General features: G+C 50.3%; 1 protein-coding gene across 6 annotated transcripts in view; it reads left to right on the top strand.

The window, feature by feature from the left end:
- The window catches only part of Ppp2r5c (protein phosphatase 2 regulatory subunit B'gamma), a 148628-nt gene that overhangs the window by 125298 nt on the left and 4094 nt on the right, over positions 1-19236 (top strand). For 4 of the 6 annotated variants that reach the window (XM_023705685.1, XM_004645406.2, XM_023705683.1 and 1 more), the window contains 5 exons: positions 4199-4369; positions 7468-7595; positions 11496-11597; positions 12985-13057; positions 16759-16875. In XM_023705685.1, the coding sequence (XP_023561453.1) occupies positions 4199-4369; positions 7468-7595; positions 11496-11597; positions 12985-13057; positions 16759-16875 (591 nt within the window). The remainder of the gene's footprint in view (positions 1-4198; positions 4370-7467; positions 7596-11495; positions 11598-12984; positions 13058-16758; positions 16876-19236) is intronic. The other 2 variants (XM_004645407.2, XM_023705686.1) reach the window with 1 other exon arrangement.

Here is a 19236-nt window from a genome sequence, read left to right as displayed (position 1 = left end):
CGGGCTGCAGAGCCGCAGCCGGGCCCTCTGTGGCCGCGCAGGGGCTCGGGCTGCGCAGGGGCTCGGGCTGCAGAGCCGCAGCCGGGCCCTCTGTGCACTGCCGTCCTCACCCTTCCGGTCTCCAGGCTCTGAGAATCTGGAACCCAGATGAGAGGTGAAAGCGGCAGTTTCCATGAGGATGCTTTCCTTTGGTCCCTTTACTCCACCGAAACACCGTTTAGGCATGGAAAAGGAAAAGGTGTTAATAATTTTGTAAAAGCCCCCTGGGGACTGGTGGGGTTTTCTGTCTTTCTCTACAGTATTCTCGTGTGCTTAAAGCTCTGCTTCCCATCTGTATCTGACATCTCTAAACTTGAGAGCTTTTCCTGAGAAAGTAGTATGTAAAGGAATTCCAGTCAGCCTGCCTCCATTTTTCTATTCAGAAACCTAAGAAGAGACAGACACGGAAGGAGAAAGACAGCAAGCAAGGTTTTCCTGTAACGATTTTTACCCACATACTTCTCATAGCATTACTTCATAATAGCTAAAGCCCAGTTTTACACTGGGACTTCTCCTCAGGTCCCCACCATAGGGCCTCTGCAGCCAGCCACTTGTCCTCTGTCCCTGCCTGAACCCTGACCCCTACCATGAGAGCAAGAGCGTCACTCAAGTTGTTCACTAGAGGCAGGGACTTTGCGGAACTCAGGCTTGCCGCCAGCGCAGGCGAGCTGCACACCGCAAGCCCAGCGCAGCTTTATTCCACAGTTCTGCTGCACAGGCAACGCTGCAGTGCCACCCAGAACACAAAAAGCAGTTTATACTAGAAGCATTCAGGCCCTCCCCTCCGTAAGTTTCCTCCTTCAGGGTCACACGTTATGAAGACACGGAGGCCATGTTGTCTGATTTCAGCCATGAAGGCACGTCAGGAATGGGATCAAGCGTAGGCATCTGTGTGGGGTACGCAGGCGCCCCCCAGGCCTACCCCATGTGGCTGCTAGTGTCAGCCTGTGTCAAGGCTCAGGACTACTTCGGTAGAATGTGATCTGCGTGTGGCACACACCAGTGATCCTGCACTCTGGGAAGCTGAAGCAGGATGATCACATATTCGAGCCCACCCTTAGCAATTTAGATTGTCTCAAAATAAAGGCCTGGAGATGTAGCTCATTTTAAAGCTGTGGATTTGGTGCCACACACCAAAAAAAAAAGTTTTATAAAGGGCATTGTTACCCCCTTTTATATCCTATAATTAGTATTTTTCATTTAGACACTGTCTGCTGGACTGAAGCTTTCTGGGCATGTGAAAATTTACTACTGTTATGAGCCTATAGAGGCTCACGGGAGAGCCACGTCTCTTCACCTGCACGGCCTAGTGGCAGCTCTTCCCCCTCCAGGAGAGCCAGGGCCTGCAGCCACCCAGACTCCCCAACCCTCCCGGGAGCCAGCAGCCCTGTGAGTTCCTCCTGGGTGCAGAACCAGGAGTCACACCCTCCGCACGCATGCAGCCACTCTCCCCAGTGTTAGCAGCCCCCGGCAGACACCCAGCTGCCAAATCCTGTTGCCCCAGGAGCAGCTGAGATCACTGGGCCTTGGCCACTGTGGGTCCAAACAGCGCGAAAATCACTCCAGTGTGTGACCTGACTCCAGAAAGAATACCTTTCAGTGGCGCAACAGAGTGCATAGCTGGTCCTTGTGGCTCACAAATGAGCATCTCTCTCTCCTCACAACTCTCCCTCTAAGCGGTGAGTTAGGAAACGCCCACATCAGCTTTATTCCTGCCAGTGGCTTGGGTGCACAGAATGAGTGCTCAGGAAGTGTTTACTATTGTTGAGCTATAGGTAGGAGGGTGACCATCAAATGATGTTCTTCAGACAGTTCCTTTGTAGATTTTTATGTCAAAGGCCAAAATTCAGAGCACTTTTAAATAAATGTTGGAGCTTTAGAAATGTAATATCATAGAAAAATATTGTTCAGGGGCCCACGTACCAAAAACATAATAATTCTAAGAAGAATTTTTAAGTTCTCACTGTGTTTGTGAATACCACTGAGGTTCTCCTGGGCAGGAGTAGGCGGGCTGTCCCAGTCCGGAAAGGATCTGTGAGCACAAGTGGCCAGCCGGTCTCCCACAGCTGCCGTGCACAAGGCCTCTACAGCAGTCTCGGTCCTGCCACGGGGCAGAGCTGCGGCTCCCCAGCGTTGCGGGACTGGGCTAAACAGCTGCCTGCAGGAATCTGGCTTTACTTGTGCAACTACATGTGCAAATGTGTGTGTGGACTTATGTGTGAGGCATAAAATGCCTATTTGGGATTGTTGTCGTTTTCAATTTTTAAAATCTTTTATTTATTTGCTACAAGGTCTCACTATGCAGCTCGGATTTGTAGTGATCCTTCTGTTTTCGACCTCCCAAGCACTGGGATTACCGTGTGCCCCACGCCCAGGCTTGGTGGCTGGCTCAGCGCACCCAGGGCTCCAGGCCTGGTGTAGCATGCGGTACTAGGGATCAAACCAAGGTCCTTGTGCTTGCAAGGCAGGCACTTGGACTGCTGAGCTATCTCCCCAGCCCTCATTCTGTGTGTGTGTGTGTGTGTGTGTGTGTGTGTGTGTGTGGTTATTTTTTTTTTCATTCTGTGTTTTTAAACTAAGAGATATAAACTCTAGAAATACTGATTTGCATTAAATCAGTATTTAAATCCAGTATTTTTATTTGTCTGATTATAACAAGGATTTGGAATTATAGGGACAAATGAAAGAGGCAAGGGTCCAGCAGAAGCTGTTTCTAGCTGTAGGACTTGGGCAAACAGCAGTGCACAGTACTGCAAACTGGGTGGCCACCACAGGCCAGCGGAACGTAGTCCACACTGAGGGGCACCGTTTCCGCCAAGCCACAGCCGCCGCAGCTCCCCCAGCGAGTACTTCCAGAGCTAAGTAGCACCCCCCCCCCCCGGTGTGCACACAGAGCCAGAATGGGCCTGCCCACACCTTTCCTCCCACGGAGGCGCCTGCAGGTGTGAGTTAGCAACAGCTGCATCCACACAACACAGTGGAAGACACTGTGCACAGACGTGCGTTTCTGTGTGCACACATGCAGGTGGTCACTTTATTGAAAACTGGATTGTGGGTGTGTATATATATTCACCAACAGTTTCAAAACTGTCTGCTCTACACTGGGGTGTGTGTGTGAGCTCACGTGCTCTGCATAACCTCCCTGATCTTCCAGTCATTCTCCTGGCCACTTTTTTGTGTGTGTGAGTGTGTATGAGACAGGCTCTCACTATGCATTTCAGGCTTGTCTTGAACCCACTTTGTAGCCCAGACTGGCCTTGAACTTGCAGTGATCCTCCTGCCTCAGCCCCCCAAGTGGTAGTGCACACTGGTAATCACTGGCTGGTGCTGTTTCTGCCATGCCACAGTGATTACAGTGTGCAGTCAGTAGGATTATAGGTGCAGTGGGATTATAGGTTTGTACTCAGTGGGATTACAAGTGCAGTGGAATGACAGGTATGCACCACCACGACTGGCCTAACCACTTTTTTTTCAAGCTTTTTTCTTTTCTCTTTTTCTAATTAGACCAACATGGTCTGGGGATGGCTCAGTGGTAAAGCACTTACCTGGCATGTACCAGGCTCTGGCTTCCCCAACACCACTCACTCAGAGGAGCTGGCTTACTGAAGTGGCACCTGATCAGAGAGAGTGGTTTTATCATTTAAAACTGATTCCACAAGCACCGGCCTGTCAAGTACAAGGTCCTGAGTTTGATTCCTGCTACCAAAAAAGAAAAAAATTTAAAAACCTGTGGTTCCAGACCATATAAAATTAGACTCTTGGGCCACAGAGATAGCTCAGCAGCCTGAGTGCCTGCTTAGGCGAGCACAGGGACTGGGGTTAGATCTCAGGCACCACATGCTGCATCAGCCCCACCCCCAGATGCACTGAGCTGGCCACCAAGCCCAGCGTGATGGCGCATGCTTGTAATCCCAGTGTTGGGAGGCTGAAAACAGGAGGATCACTACGAGTCTTGAGCTGTGTAGTGAGACCCTGTACCAGATAGATAGATAGATAGATAGATAGATAGATAGATAGATAGATAGATAGATGAAATTAAACTTCCTTATCTGATAGCTCATTTCCAAGTCTGTGAGCCACGCTCTGCTGCTGTGCAGTGGAAACACCTTGGTGGAACAGACCTGTCCCCTCAGTGTCACTCCCGTGCTCCCCTTCACAGGTGGTCATGGCACTTCTCAAATACTGGCCAAAGACTCACAGTCCAAAAGAAGTAATGTTCCTAAATGAATTAGAAGAAATTTTAGATGTGATCGAGCCCTCCGAATTCGTGAAGATCATGGAACCTCTCTTCCGGCAGCTAGCCAAGTGTGTTTCCAGCCCACACTTCCAGGTATGTGGGTCTGGGGACAGACACTTACGTTACTCAGCATGTTCATCTGGGAGTTAAGGGTTGGGCACAGCTCGTCCTGGCTTGCTTCTCAAGTAATTCAAATGTTCAATTCCTGTTTTTACTTGTACTTCAAAGCAAGGTGCTAAAACTTTAATTCTGTTAAATCTATTTTAATATCCTGTTCTCGTGACTGAAAATATTTTTCTCAATAACAGTGATTCAGCATGGCTTCTCAGAAGACATGGTGGCACACACCTGTAACCCCAGCTACTCAGGAAGCTGAGGCAGGAGGATCACAAATTCAAGGCCTGCCTGGGCTACATATTGAGGCCCCCGAAGGAAAGACCTGCAGCTGTGGCTCGGGGGCCAGAGCCCTCCCTTGAGTGCTGGAAGCCCTGGGTTCAGTCCCAAGAGGAACAAAATGCAAACCTTTACATTTAGAAAGCTCAGCTTCTCCATGCTCAGTGTTCCTCCTTATTCTTGTGACCTTATTTTCTGCACTGAATTATCAATAATAATAACAGTGTGATGATTACAACCTTGCAGCTCTGGCCAGCTGTGTAGCACACGCCCATAGCCCCAGCACTCTGGGAGGCTGGGGCAGGAGGACTGCAAGCTAGAGCCTAACCTGGGTTCCATGGCAGCCTGATGAAACAGTGTCTCACAGTGAGAGGAGATGTCTCAAGGGTGGAGTGCCCTTCTGGCACTGGGTAGGAATTTGTGTCCCCTTACATCTTACAAAACTCAGTATTTTTGTTCTTTTTTTGCAAAACTCAGTATTGCTTTTCTTTTTTTTTCTTTTTTTTCTTTTTTTTTTTTCCAGAACCAGGGGTTGAACTCAGGCCCTTGCGCTTGCCAGGGAAGCGCTTTTTCTACTGAGCCATCTCCCTGGCCCCAAAACTCAGTATTTCTGACTCATCTCACACTTACCTTCCCATCCTGGTCAGAGCCACTTCCCACTATGTCCCTCCGCCCCTCCCCCTCCCCCCCCTTTCCCTCTCTCAGGCAGGCCCCACCCAGCCTCCTTCGTGCATTTCATGGCCAGCCCTGCCAGCTGGGCCTGCTAGCACTGCCCTTCACATAACTGCTGGTGATGCTCCAGGTCCCCACCCCGCCTTCATGGCAATGGCAGGAAGGCAGGCGCAGAGGGCTGCCTGGGAAGCACCACCGGGGCAGCAGAGTCCTGCCCAGAGCAGTGGCTGGGGAGGGGACCACTGGGTGTTCTCACCTTAAGATTTCTGAGTTTCCCCATTAGGAACTAGGGTAGGAAAATCATGGTTTACAGCACTTGTTTTGTGAGTGTTGTGTGACGTGGAGCATCAGCCGCAGACGCTATGGGGGACCCAGACCCCAGAGGCACGAGGGGCTGCTGATGCAGGGGTTACCATATCCCTAAGAGGAGACAGGGATGGGGGACACCACCTGGATGTCTTAGTAAGAGCTGTGGCGGGAAGCACGGGCTGTGCCTGCCCTTCGAGGAGTGCATGTGGTCAGGGCCTGCTCCAGGGAGGTCGCAGGACCCCGCACCCCCTCCAGCCCTCATGCTGGACCTCCTCACCCTTCCTCTCAGAGGCCACCTCACTGTTCAGTCCCATGTTGGCTTGTGCTACTTCAGGGACCCAGATCAGCACTAAACACATTGCCGAATCTTCCAGAAGCATATACCTGAGGCCAGTGCATTCCTGATTTTTCCATAAAAAATAATTGCTGATGTTAAAAAAAATTAAGTAGAATTCAGAATTCAAGCCATCAAGCATCTTAGGCTTCTATTTCTAGTATAAGGTTAAAATATTCCCTACACATGCATTTATTTATGGATGGATGAATGGATGGATGGATGGATACTTCCTGAAAATACAGAAAGCTATTAAGAATACCTGAGAAGCCATCAGCGCCCTTCTTTTTTGCCTTGTGCACCACATTCTTAGGCTCCAAGTACTCCAGAGAGTGGCCCAGTTCCCACCTTTCTTGGCTTCCTCCTGCATCCCTGCGCTGTAATCTCAGAATCTGTAGACTGCTGGTGGCAGAAATGCCATCCTCCTGTGCTCTGTGTTCCTGAGGGCCAGGGCAAGGTCTCTGTGTAGTCTTGTGGTATTAGGCGAGAGGCAGCCCTGCCCATGTCCCCCTAGGGGCCACACCTGTGCGCCTGTTGATTGTGGGAAAGAGGAGTGGCAGTGTGCATCCAGACTGGGACACAGCATGGTCCTGCAGCTCAAAGGCTCCAGGAGGAGTAGTCACCCTCTCACGCTTCCACCTCTCCCAAGTGAGGCCTGCTCACGCCCTGGGATGTGGCCTCACCCATCTCCAGCCCGCTGCTCTTCTGGTGTCCTCCACAGTGTCGCAGGGCTAGCTCCACAGGGAGGCCACAGTTCGCACTGCCCCTTGCAGGACTCGGCATTTCTAGTACATCAGGTAATCACCCATCCTCTGTCTGCCCCCACCAGGACCTAAGCTGCCTCTTCATTCAGCCCCCCCAATCACACACCAGAGACCTTGTACTTAGACAGGGTGTGCAGGGCAGAGCAGAGGCTTTGTGTCGCCAGCATCCTGCTGGGTTTGGATATGGAATGGCAGAATGAGTGATGCTGATCTTGCTTTCTTTCTCTTTTTTTTGGCTGGCTCAGGATGCCTTCAGGGCAGGACTGGTAAGGCTTGAGGATCTGGGGATCGAACCACAGCATCCTGAGCCTGACTTGATCTTCATTTCTTTTTTAATTTTATTTATTTATGTGTGTGTGTGTGTGTGTGTGTGTGTGTGTGTGTGTGTGTGGCCAGCTCAGCCCCCCAGGGGGCGGGGCTGGCTGGCATGTGGTGCTGGGATTGAACCGCGGTCCCTGTGCTTTGCCAAGCTTGTTCTAAGTAGGTGCTTTAGACCACTGAGCCATCTCACCAGCCCCTTGATTTCTTGATGTGGAAGAAATTATCTGTTTCTTCTTTGTGGAAGGCTCTTAAGGTCACGCTCTGAAGTACCCCAAGTGCACGGCAGTAGCTATGAATTTATCTTCAGCTATAGTCCAAGTATCCGTTTTCAGGCTCACCAGTAGGACGGCTGCATAGCGGCACCTCGGACACGCTCACAGCCGCGCCCCGTCTTGCAGGTGGCCGAGCGGGCGCTGTATTACTGGAACAACGAGTACATTATGAGCTTAATCAGCGACAACGCAGCGAAGATCCTGCCCATCATGTTTCCATCCCTGTACCGCAACTCCAAGACCCACTGGAACAAGTAAGAGGGAATGAGCTGGCCTTCCTCTGCATGTCTTGCTGCTTGTGTAGTCAGAGCTAAAACTCAAATTTCAATCCATTTTTAAACAGTTCTGATCTCTTTGGGATTTTTACATTAAATAGCAGCAGCCTTTTCTTTTACCTCAGAGGGCCACTGCTCTGCACCACCTTCTGGCTTCTCCTGAGGCCCTAGGGAGCCAAAGGTCACTGCAGAGCTCCTGGAGCTTGGCTCGCAGGACCACAGTGCCTCCCACCGATTCTCAGCAGAGGTCTGGGCCCTGTGACACATCCTGGGAGGTCCAGGGGCCACCTTGCTGTGGGCACCGCATGAAGGGCAGGAGGGCAGTGTGGTGACGTGAGCTCAGGCCAGGAACCAGCCGTTCACTGCTATACACCTCTTTCTACCTGAGGAGGACGGCGAGGGTCACTGATGCGGGGCCAGCCTTCAGAGACCTAAAGGGAGCTGTCTCTGCGGGTGCCAGGCCATGTTTAATACTGAACTTTTTAAATATTCACATCATCCAAATGAATGTGAGGACAGAGGGTCTGACTCACCTTTGTATATTTTCATCATAACAAGAATTGAGGGCAGGAGAGCAGAGCCATGGTGTCCAGCCCCATTCCCCATCCCCAAACAGGAAAGCAGTACTGGAAGAGAGACAGCACTGTGGTCCTGCCTGCCTGAATGCAAGCTGCCTGCTTCCTTCCCAGCCAAACCTGATTTCCTGCCTGATGCTCAAGCACAGGCCAAGCCCAGTCACAACCAGGAGCCCAAAGAGTCCCCAGAACATAGGGGACACCAAGGGAGCATAGATGGGGCAGGATGGAGGTGAGCAGGCTCGGCTCACGAACTGCCGGGTCTGGGCGGGGCGGTCTGCAGATGTTCCCCAGCCATGCCCCGCCTTGCACTGGCCAACTGGGGTAACAGTAGAATATATTTTGAGTTCTCTGCTTTACCATCTGCTCCAGCTGGCTCAAAGGGAAATTAAAGCCAGTGTCCATAAAGTGCCTGGTATTCGCCAGGCACCAACAAGGTTGGCACTGGCTTTGGAGCACAGGCTTAGCCATGGTGCTGGCAGCCGTGGGAGCTACCACGGCCTTCATGGTTAAGGTGGCAGAGTGGCTGGCAGCGTTCAGCTTCCAGCAGCATTTCCTTTGCCACAGCCTTGGTTTTGGGTGGATGCCCCAGGTGGTGACAGAGGCCCCAGAGATGAGCTGTGCCCCCCAGCGTCATGCAGTATGTGTTAGTGTGGTGGGAGTGCACAGCTGGCCCCTGCCTGCAGCCTCTGTCCTTGCTTAGAGTAAAGTTCTCAAGGATTTGCTTGCCTTGTGGTACCAGGGATCGAACTCCGGACCTTGGGCTTCCAGCCAGGCACTTATGCCCCTAGCTATCTCCCCAGCCCCTACTTGCCTATTCTTTAAATGCTGTTGCATTTTGTTGCCCACCATGTGGGTGGACCAGGCTCTGCTTCTTCTCAGGTGTGGTCAGGTGGCAGCTGGGTCCAGGGCCTCTTGGATGCTTGGTGGGCACAAAGATAGCAGGGCTCTCCCTCTCCCTGTGTTGCAAGCCAGACAACTAGATTTGGGTTTGGTTTTGTTTTGTTTCAAGAAATAATTAGGGGCTGGGGAGATGGCTCAGTGGAATAAGCGCTTCCCTGGCAAGCGCAAGGGCCTGAGTTCAACCCCCGGTTCCGCTAAAAAAAAAAAGAAAAAATAATTAAAAGATTTTGTATTTCTTAAATTCTATTAAACAAATCCTGTGGCACTATACATCGAACAGTAGTCTAGGCCCTTTTACATACATTCACGCATGTGGTGTTCACATCTTCTAAGGTAGCTCCTCTAGGATTTTGACTGAGGACATAAGCCAGTAACTGGAGAAGCCAAAAGTGGGACCCAGACCACTCAGCACACATGCTGTCAGGAAGCTGGCTTGCTGGTTTTGTTCTCCACCTTCCAAAGCTCTGTTTTGGCATTATTTAGGTTTTGTTGGCTTAGGGTTGGTTGCTTTGTTTTGTTTCATTTTTAACAGTGCTAAGAATCAAACCCAAGGCCTCACAGGTGCTAAGCAAGCCCTGTACCTCTGAGGCACACCCCAGCCATTGGCATTATCAACTTTTCTGTCCTGAGTGGGTAAGAGGACAGGACATTTGCATTTATAGGGAATGCAGCTTTCCATTAATATCCTCCTGTAATTCAGTCTTAGTTGTGTTTGTTCAAGCTTCAACACTTTTTTTTCCATAATTTTATTGAGAAACAAATAGCAATGAGACAGTTTCAAATCAAATTGGTAGGATAGTTCCATTAATTAACACATTGCATACTCTCTTCCTAGTGGTTATTTGCTGTACAAGATGCAGACATGATATCCTATTTACAAACACTATTAGAACAAATCCCTCTATTTCTTGAATTAAGAGAATGTAGCTATATATCTATCCTAACCATTCTGAATACACAGATAAAAAATGGTCATTCATCCATATCTCCTTTTTTTTAGTTCCATCATTTGAGTATTATAGGTGTGTGAACTCAGCAAATTATTCCAAAATAGTCCAGTAGTCCATAATAGTATTGGGTCTTCCACTTGACTGGCACTGTCAGAAATTGTTGACAAGAGTCCCCTGCAGCTCAACATAACACCATGACTTTACTTCTTATACTTCATTTTTATACTTTTCTGCTGATTGGTTAAGAATTATATAATTCTTTATGCCTATTTTTAAAATGTATTTTAATGTTTTTTTTCATCATATTCTGTAGGGACTTAAAGTTCAACATATCAATACTTGATGAAAAATACCTGTTCCATGTTATGCCTAAGATGTTTGATATTCAGACAGATAGTGAGGTTAAGCTGAACAGCCTAGGTTATATGGTAATAACAATAAGCTTCTCTTCTGGAGGGTTAACAACCTAAGTTTGCAGGCCAAAATTGGAGAAAAAGGAGGGCTTCAAGGAAAGCCAACATTTTGGCCCTAGCCTTCCAAGGTCAATTAAGACTCAGGACATATGAGAACTTGTACTGTAACATCATGTACCTCGGTAGTGTCCCAAATTTTCTGATCAAGGAGATTATGGGGCCACAGAGGAAAGTGATCAATGATGTAGAGTGTGCCTAAGGAGAGTCACATGGAGAGAAAACATTCTCTCAGGCTTTCACAGAGAGCACATTGGCCAAGCAATGGCCGTGACTCATCCACATGGCTGACACTGACAAAGGATCTACAATCTGAGGTACAGGGTCTCAGGATAAATCCTGAGGGGATTTCACTGACCTTATCAGACCCAAAAGCTACAACTTTTGTTGCATAGGTCTTGCTTTATCTTGGTCTTAAGCTTCAACACTGTTTTATTCCGTTTCTAAGCAAGGTGGCAGCTGGCTGCTTCCATCCAGGACAGTGAACTCAGAGTAGCCCAGCGGAAGCCCACTGGCTTTTGGGGCTGACTCAAGAAAATAGAAAGGGTTTGTGATCCCAGCTACTCAGGAGGCTGAGGCAGGAGCATCGTAGGTTTGCATCCAGCCTGGGCAAGACCCCATCTCAAATTAAAATTTAATGCTAGGGCCGGGGGTGCAGCTTGGCAGTAGAGCACATGCCTCGAAGTGTGTGGGGCCCCGGGTTCATCCTCAGTACCACTCACCTATGTGTGTGTGCCTGCACACGCACATACACTTAGCCAGGAAACCAGTGGAATATATGGCTTTTTTTTTTTTCTTTCTTTCTCTTTTTTTGTACTGAGAATCAAACTCAGGACCTTGTGCTTCCCAGGCAGGGTCCTATATTGCTTTAAATATGAAATAGCCTGAAAAGTTGGAAAAGAAGGGGATTGTGGCATGGAGGGAGGGAGAAGGGTCACAACAGTCCATTGTCCGGGTTTTACTGTCAGATTTTGCTTGCAGGACAATACATGGCTTGATATACAACGCCCTGAAACTCTTCATGGAAATGAACCAAAAACTATTTGATGACTGCACCCAGCAGTTTAAAGCAGAAAAACTTAAGTAAGTTGATCTTTTTACGAGTCACCAGGATCTGTTTCCTTTATCTTGAATTGTCCAAAGAACAAAACTGTTCTTCACCTTAAAGCAAAACTGGTCCTCTCTTACATGGAAAGCAAATTGAAGCTTAGCTATTGTGACTTGTTTTCAAAGAGCACCCGGCTCAGCTGTCTTCTCCCCACCGTTACTAGTTTACTCATGTTTGCAAAATGGATGGGGAACACAGAAGGTGACTGTGCGTGGTAACTCAGGATAAGATTCTGCGTTGTGGCAGAGCCTTCTGATGGAGCAAGCTCTGTACAGATGGGCTCTGCAGGCCTCTAGTAAGGTCAGGGTCCTGCCCTTGTGGCTCTGAGGACTGGGCGCCCCATCTGCCCCGGAGGGTCTAGGTGTCAGGCACAGTGTCCCTGGCAAGAACACCATCATGCGGTTAATTGTCAAGTCATTCCCTAGTTCTCATAGCTACTGTAAAACAGGAAGAAAACACTCAGGTGGGAAGGGGAACAGGGCAGGAAAGGGAGGAAGGGAAAAAGAAAAGAGAATAGAAGGCAATACGGAAACCAAGGCTTGATAAATAAGGACGGGAAGGGAAAGAAGGGGGGAAAGGAGTCAAGAGATAGCATGTAGAGCTACAGATTTTCTGTGATGAATGTGATCATGATGTATATCCAAAATGTACCAATAGGGCTGGGAAGATAGCTCAGGAGTCTAAGCACCTGCCTGCAAGGGCAAGGACCCGAGTTCAATCCCGGTACTGCATGCTGTGCTGGCCCTAGAACCCTAGGCGCTCCATGCCAGCCCTGAAACCTGGCGTGGTGGTACGTGGCTATAATCCCAGCTCTGGGGAGGCTGAGACAAGAGTCACTATGCATCTGAGCTGCATAGCAAGAACCTGTACCAAATATATAAATAAATACATGAACAAATAAGATATACCAATAAACTTAATTTTTTTATTTTTTTATTTTTTTTATTTTTTGGCGGTACCAGGGATCAAACTCATGACATTGCACTTGCCAGGCAGGTGCTTATGCCACTGAGCTACACCCCTGGCCCCTTAAAAATATTTTTAAAGAAAACAAATTATCTATAAAGAAGCAAATAATCAGCCAGAGACAAGATTCACTTTTATAAGTTTTTTTGAAGAACTTAAATTCGTAGACTTGTTAAATATTTAGGATTTTTGCTTTTTTAGATCTCTTTCTCTAACGCTTGGTCAGTTGCTAAGCTTATTGTTCACACCGCACCTTTGCGAGCAGCACCGTGAAGCATGTGAGCTGCCAGGAGGTGACAGGAGGGGGGACCGGTGGTTGGAGCACAGCTGGGTTTCCTGTGTGTTCCCTTACATGTGATTTGGCTCTAACACAAATGACGTTTTACTGTTTTTCAGAGAGAAGCTAAAAATGAAAGAGCGAGAAGAAGCATGGGTTAAAATAGAAAATCTAGCCAAAGCGAATCCCCAGGTACTAACGAGAGTAACATGACCTGTCATGGTTGTTGCTTGAATCTCTGGTAGTACAGGAGTGTGGCCTCACCGGGGCCAGGGGAGGTCAGTTCACTAACACAGTATATGGCAATATCTGCAATAAAAGAATATTTTTCTGCTTTGTAACCCTCTAGTACAAGTACTTTTTCTAATCCTACATTTTTACCACAGAATTGATGGGGTGGGATTTTTTTTCTCTGCTTCTTAAATAAGACTTTAATCTTAAAAATACTGTGGTAAAAAGGAAATCAAGATATAACCTCTCTAAAACTATACTTTGCCTTCTTTCTCAAGTGTCCTAAGTACCATGGTAAAACCATGTTTCCTTTGCTTTTAAATATCAAGTTAATTCTAAAAGAAAAGTAAGTAGATTTTAGCCTGGGGAGATGGCTCAGTAGAATAAGCGCTTGCCTGGCAAGCACAAGGACTTAAATTCAATCCCCGGTTCCGCCAATAAATAAATAAATAAAATGCATATTTTTTTAAAAAGATAAGTAATTAGATTTTACATAGATGTTGTATGGAATTGAAGTCCTCCTGAAATTTGGTTTCCATAACTGTCCCACTTATAAAATACTAACAGAGTGTGCCAGTGGCACTAACCTCCCCCGCCCTCGCGAGCCCGCCAGCCCTGCACGGGGCAGCTTGGGCTGGCCCCGGCCGCTGTGGCCTGGGCTCCGTGTGCCTGGGTCCTCTTATCTGTGTGCCTGGTTGTAGCAGTGCCCCACTTCGTGCCAGTTGTGAGTGTGAATCTCTAACGCACTGAGAAGTCTCAGGCACTCCTCAGCTCACCAGAGAAAAAACCGCTTTCCTGAGCAGTTACTTCTGGTGAGTGGTGTCCTTGAACATCTAAGTTTGGGGTAGCTTTTATGCGCATCTGATATTCAATAAAAAGTAATACATCAATGTAAAGTTAACAGTATGAAGTATGTTATCCATATGACAGCATTTGACCTGTGTTGTTATTGATAAAGCTGTAATCACGAGATGTAAACCACAGGAGAGTGGAATGACATACTCGGCTGTGTGTGTCCTTGATTCCCTGAAACTGACCTTGCAGCTGAGGAAGCGCGGGCCATCGTGTTGCCTGCGTGGCGTGTGGCCTGGTCTCCCTCCCAGCTGCATCAGCTCTTCCCTCTGCATGTGCACTGTTCTCTTCTGATTTGCTTGAGGAACCTTGTTTCTTCCTGTCAGTTGCTCTTTACCTGTCTGTGAGGAGGCCATAACTGCGTGGGCAGTGGTGCTCTGGTGACCTCCTATCCTCACCCCCATCTCTGTGTTACCATCTGTGACATCACCTCAAGTCCCATCCGCACCCCCTGGCTCCCTGCGCAGTGTCTGCAAATGGAAAATACTTCATGGTTAACACTTCAGGGCTGGAAACGTGGCCCAAGAACTTGCTTTCCACTCTCCTGAGAGAGACCGCCCCCCAGCTCACCTGGCCCACAGCAGCCGTGGGTCTGGCGGCGAGACAGCACGAGTCCTGTTTCCAGGACGCAGCCGCGGAGCTTGGAGTGCGCTGCCCTGCAATTCCTGGAGGCAGAGGGGCTTCCCTCAGCAGCCTCCCTGACCCTGGATGTCACAGACCACGCGCCTCCTGTGCAGGGGACGTGGAGCACACCGTGCCAGGCTGCTCGCACTCGAAAGCTGTGTGACCTGAGGGTTCTGTTGGGTTTAGCAGTTATAGCAGCTTCACTGTGATCTTTCAATGTCACATACAATTTTAATTTTTTGAAATCTTAAAACATTGAAGGTTACAAACCTAGACAGGTTTTCCTGTCCTGCCCAGAGAAGCTGTAGAACACTTTAGCAAGTTTCCCTCACATTGTGGGAACCATCAAAGTGCGAGTGAATAAAGCACCTCTGTGGCCTTCAGCTTGGTGCGGCCACGCTTGCTGGGGGTGGGGACTCTTGCCCCGCTGGGAGCATCTCTGCGCTCAGTGAAGGCCCGTGCTTCTCGGCCATGCCTGTGTGCGTGGTCTGCTGTGAACACTGTGCATGGCCTTGCTTGGGGATCCTGTCCTTTCCCTAGCTCCAGGGAGGGCTGGAGCTGCTCCAAGCACTGGCTTTTTCTTAGACCAGCCAAGCACCAAAATGTTGGCTTCAAAACTGTCCCCAGCACCACCTCCTGCCTGTCGCTGTGCCTTGCTATTTCTGTACCTCCACATCTCACTGGGAGCCGCCCAGGCAAGGGGCGGGGTCTCCTGAACTGTGGGAGTCTCCAAGGAACGCTGAGAATGAGGCCCAGGCCCGTGCGTGAGCCGAGGCGAGCATCCAGCGGAGTGCTGCACAGAGATGGCAGCGGAGGGCGGGCAGCATGGATTTGGAGAGCCACAAAGAAGGGTGCGGCATGGGACGGCCACGGCAAAGAGCCCGGTGGCGAGGCCAGGCAGGGCCATCTGTGCTGGCAGGGCCGAGGCAGGGCAGAGTGCAGACACCTGCAGGGGTTCGCCTGAGGGTGTGTCAGACAAGACTAGGTCCTGTCATAGATGAGACTGGAGAGAGAACCGAGTCGGACCCTTTCCCAAAAACTATAAAAGTGCTGGCAAGACAGCGCCCCAGGTTTTCGGAAGCCTTCTGGCGGTGACGGGCAGGATGTGCCTGGATAGGAGAGGCCCAGAGGAGCCTCCTGGAAGAAGGGAGGTGCCTGGCAGAGCAGTAGCACCAGGGCCCAGGGCCTAGTGGTGTTGGGAAAGGAAACAGCCCAGCTGTGGCTCCTGCAAGGGAGTGGCCCGTGGCCAGAGACTTGAAGAGACATAGACAGCCCTGGGGGCCTGGCTGGGGAAGGGTCCCGGGACAAGCAGGGAGAGCTTGAGCTCGTGGCGTGCTGCGTGCCTGACTCGAACACCACCTCGTTTCCCAGGGACAAGCAGAAGAGAAAGGGGCATGTGACAGGCCTTAGAGGGAAGAGAGGGGAAGGGGGCAAAGGGGCAGGTGTGCCCTGCCGCAGGGGCCCAGGAGGATAAAGCTAAGTGGTGCAGCATCAGGGAGGCGGGCCGAATCCAGAGGCTGCAACAGAGAGGTCCAGGGACCGGGAGAGAGGGACTGCAGCCAAGGGTCTGTCCGGGCCGAGCAGAGGGGTTGTGGTGAGCAGCAGCCTGGCAGCAGCTCAGGCAGGGACAGGGGGCCTGCTGGACTGTCCAGGTCGGATGGGGGGGCGGGGGAGAGGACGGTGCAGGTGTGGCCAAACTGGCTTGGCAGGTTAGGGAGGTGCTGAGCAAAGGTGACAAAGGAGGAAGAGTGCAGGGCCGGCCACCTCCACGGGTGATGTTGGAGAGCAGAGGAGACCACAGAGGCTGTAGCCAGGAGCAGAGGACAGACACAAGACACGAGGGCACTGGCCTCGAAGCAGCCCAGGACCAGCCTGGCGCCTGCTTAGGGTCAGCTCCTGTGGAGACTGTAGATAGGTACAGGACGGCCAACTGTCAGATGCAGGGACCCAGGGAGGGACGTGGAGTGGCCTTGGGGCCACTGCAGGTGGACACACAGGTGTCTGGTGTTCGGCAGGCAGCAGGGTCTGCAGGCTGTGTCATGGGCAAGTTTATCCCCTAGGTGGGCTGGCTTCCTACAGGAGAGGGCCTGGGGGAGGGCACCGGGGAACGTGTCCCCTGGCCGGATGAGCGCCCCGAGTGCGGAGCCGAGCGCTACTGGACAGTGACCCCACACTTTGCATTGCAGTACACAGTGTATAGTCAAGCCAGCACCATGAGCTTGCCAGCGGCAATGGAGACAGAGGGGCCTCTGTCAGAAGATGTGCAGATGCTGAGAAAGACAGTGAGCGCCGAGGCTCATCAGGTAACAGCGCCCTGAGCGGCAGGCCGCTGCAGCCCCGCCCGGCCCGCGTCGGTGCCTCTGGCTAAGCGAAGTGAAAGTGTGGCAGCCTTTTAGGAAACATTTGGTCCACACGTCTCAGTGATCAAATTACTAGAAATGTTTTTTATTGATTAGGTATGTGCCTGCAAATTTGTTCCCTCATGTAACAATAATAATCTCAATCTTGTCCTATTCCTTAAATGTTAACTTGAGCCAAAGCAGACGCAAAGCAGTAATACCCCGCTCTTCCCTGCCCCCTTCCCACTTCCACTCTGGGGCAGAGACGTTCCCTTCAGGTCTCTGTAGCCACCACTAACACATACCCCAGTATCCTGCCTGGGCCTGGGCCTCGGGCAGGCTGGGGCTCTGCAGGAGGACCACGGGGGTGGCCCAGTCTGGTCCCTCTCCATTGTCCTAGGGGTAAACTGCTCCCAGCACAGCCACTGCCTCCTGAGGAGGATGCGCAGAGAAAGGCTCTCCCACCAGGCTGGCGCTCCCGCCTCACGCCGCTGGGTTTCCTCTGGGTCCCCAGGACCTGGAGACAGATGCAGCCTTAAGTGCGCCCAGGCTACAGGCTTTTCTGACAAACTCTGGCCCTCTTTGGCCTGGAAAAGAATTCCTGAGTACAACCAACGCTAAATTCTGTGAGGTAAAAAGTGAATTGGCTGAAACTACCCCATGCCTGTGACCTACGGTTGCTAAGTGCTGCTGTCCTGAGGAGTACAGTTACATGAAGAGGGCTTTGGAACATCTGCTGCGGTGATGTAAGCCAGGTGTCCACCCCAACCTGGAAGCAAAGCAGAATGCTGTCTTCTCGGGAGAAGCAGGCCTGGGAGCTTTAACCTGTGCTCATGCAGAAAGTGCCTGGGCGAGACACGGCTGAGGGGACATTGATGGCTTGCATCCATTTCTTACACATTACATATCTGAAGGTTGGATGATTTTCTTTTTGCTACATTCTTTAATTTAGGTCAAAACTAAAGGTGGAAAAAACAAATTGTACCCAAAATGTAAGGAAGGGCCAGGGAAATGGCTCCGTAGAATAAGCGCTTCCCTGGCAAGTGCAAGGGCCTGAGTTCAATCCCTGGTTCTGCAAACAAAAAAAAAAAAAATGTAAGGAAGCTGAGACATATTTCTCATTTACTTCCTAGTCTATGATAGATGAAGAACTTGATCAAAGGCAAACGTAGTGGTGCACACCTGCAGTCCCAGCACTCAGGAGGCTGAGGCAGGAGCATCGCTGGGAGTTCAGGACCAACCTGAGCTGCACAGTGAGGCCCTGACTCCAAAAGATAAGAAAAAAGAACTTGCTAAACAACACAGACCAAGGGCTGGGGAGATGGCTCAGTAGGATAAGTGTTTGCTTGGCAAATACAAGGATCTGAGTTCAATCCCTGGTTCTGTAAAAAAAATAAAATTAAAAAAAAAAAATAAACAACACAGACCAAAACAGCTTTCTTGTCTCCAGTAAAACTGCCTTTGAGAGTGGGTGGGGCCGGGTGGGGTGCACACACCTGTAACTCCAACCACTTGGAGGGGTGAGGCACCATAGCAGGGCCAGGTCTCAGAATAAACCCATTTTTAAAGGTCTCAGGGCCGGTGAGATAGCTCAGTGGTCTGAGCGCCTGCTTGGGCAAGCTTAGGCAAAAGTTAGGAACCGTGAACCACTCTATCACCAGTACCACATGCATGCCAGCCCCACCCCCAGGGCTGCTGAGCTGGCCACAAGGAAGGATGGATGGATAGATAGATAGATAGATAGATAGATAGATAGATAGATAGATAGATAGATAGGACTGGGGATGGCACTGGGGCTGCAGCAGTTGGCTGGCCTTCCCAGAGCCCTGGGTTCAGCCCCCACTACCAGAGATGCAGCAGGCTCCTGTGTTTGTAGCGGTCCAGGGCGCCACAGCCGCTGCCCTTAGCACAACAGGTGCCCTTCCGGGAAGGTGTCTGTGGGGGCCGGAGGGAACTGGCCCTGCAGCTGTCCTCCCATCTAGTTCTAAACAGAGATATGGATGGGCTATTTCTAGGAGAAATCCTATGACACAGTTTTATGCTCCCTAAAATTGGGTTGTATAACTCAGTTGTCTGTAACTGGCATTCTTACCTTCCCTTTAGATTTCTGTGGAGTATGTTCCTGAGTCGGAACATGTAGCTGAGTGGGAAGACAGTGGAGAAGAAGTCATTTCGCCCCAAATTAAAAGTCACTGTTAGAATCCCAGCTCATGCTCATTCTGTTTCTCTCTCTCTCTCCCTGTCCCTGTCCCCATCACCCCCTCTCCCCCTCTCCCTTCTATCACTGTCTCTCTCTCCTCTCTCCTCTCTCCTCTCTCCTCTCCC

This window comes from Octodon degus, unplaced genomic scaffold, assembly GCF_000260255.1.
Source record: "Octodon degus isolate 3935 unplaced genomic scaffold, OctDeg1.0 scaffold00226, whole genome shotgun sequence".
Taxonomy (NCBI): Eukaryota; Metazoa; Chordata; class Mammalia; order Rodentia; family Octodontidae; genus Octodon; species Octodon degus.
This window is presented reverse-complemented; position numbering and strand designations above follow the sequence as displayed.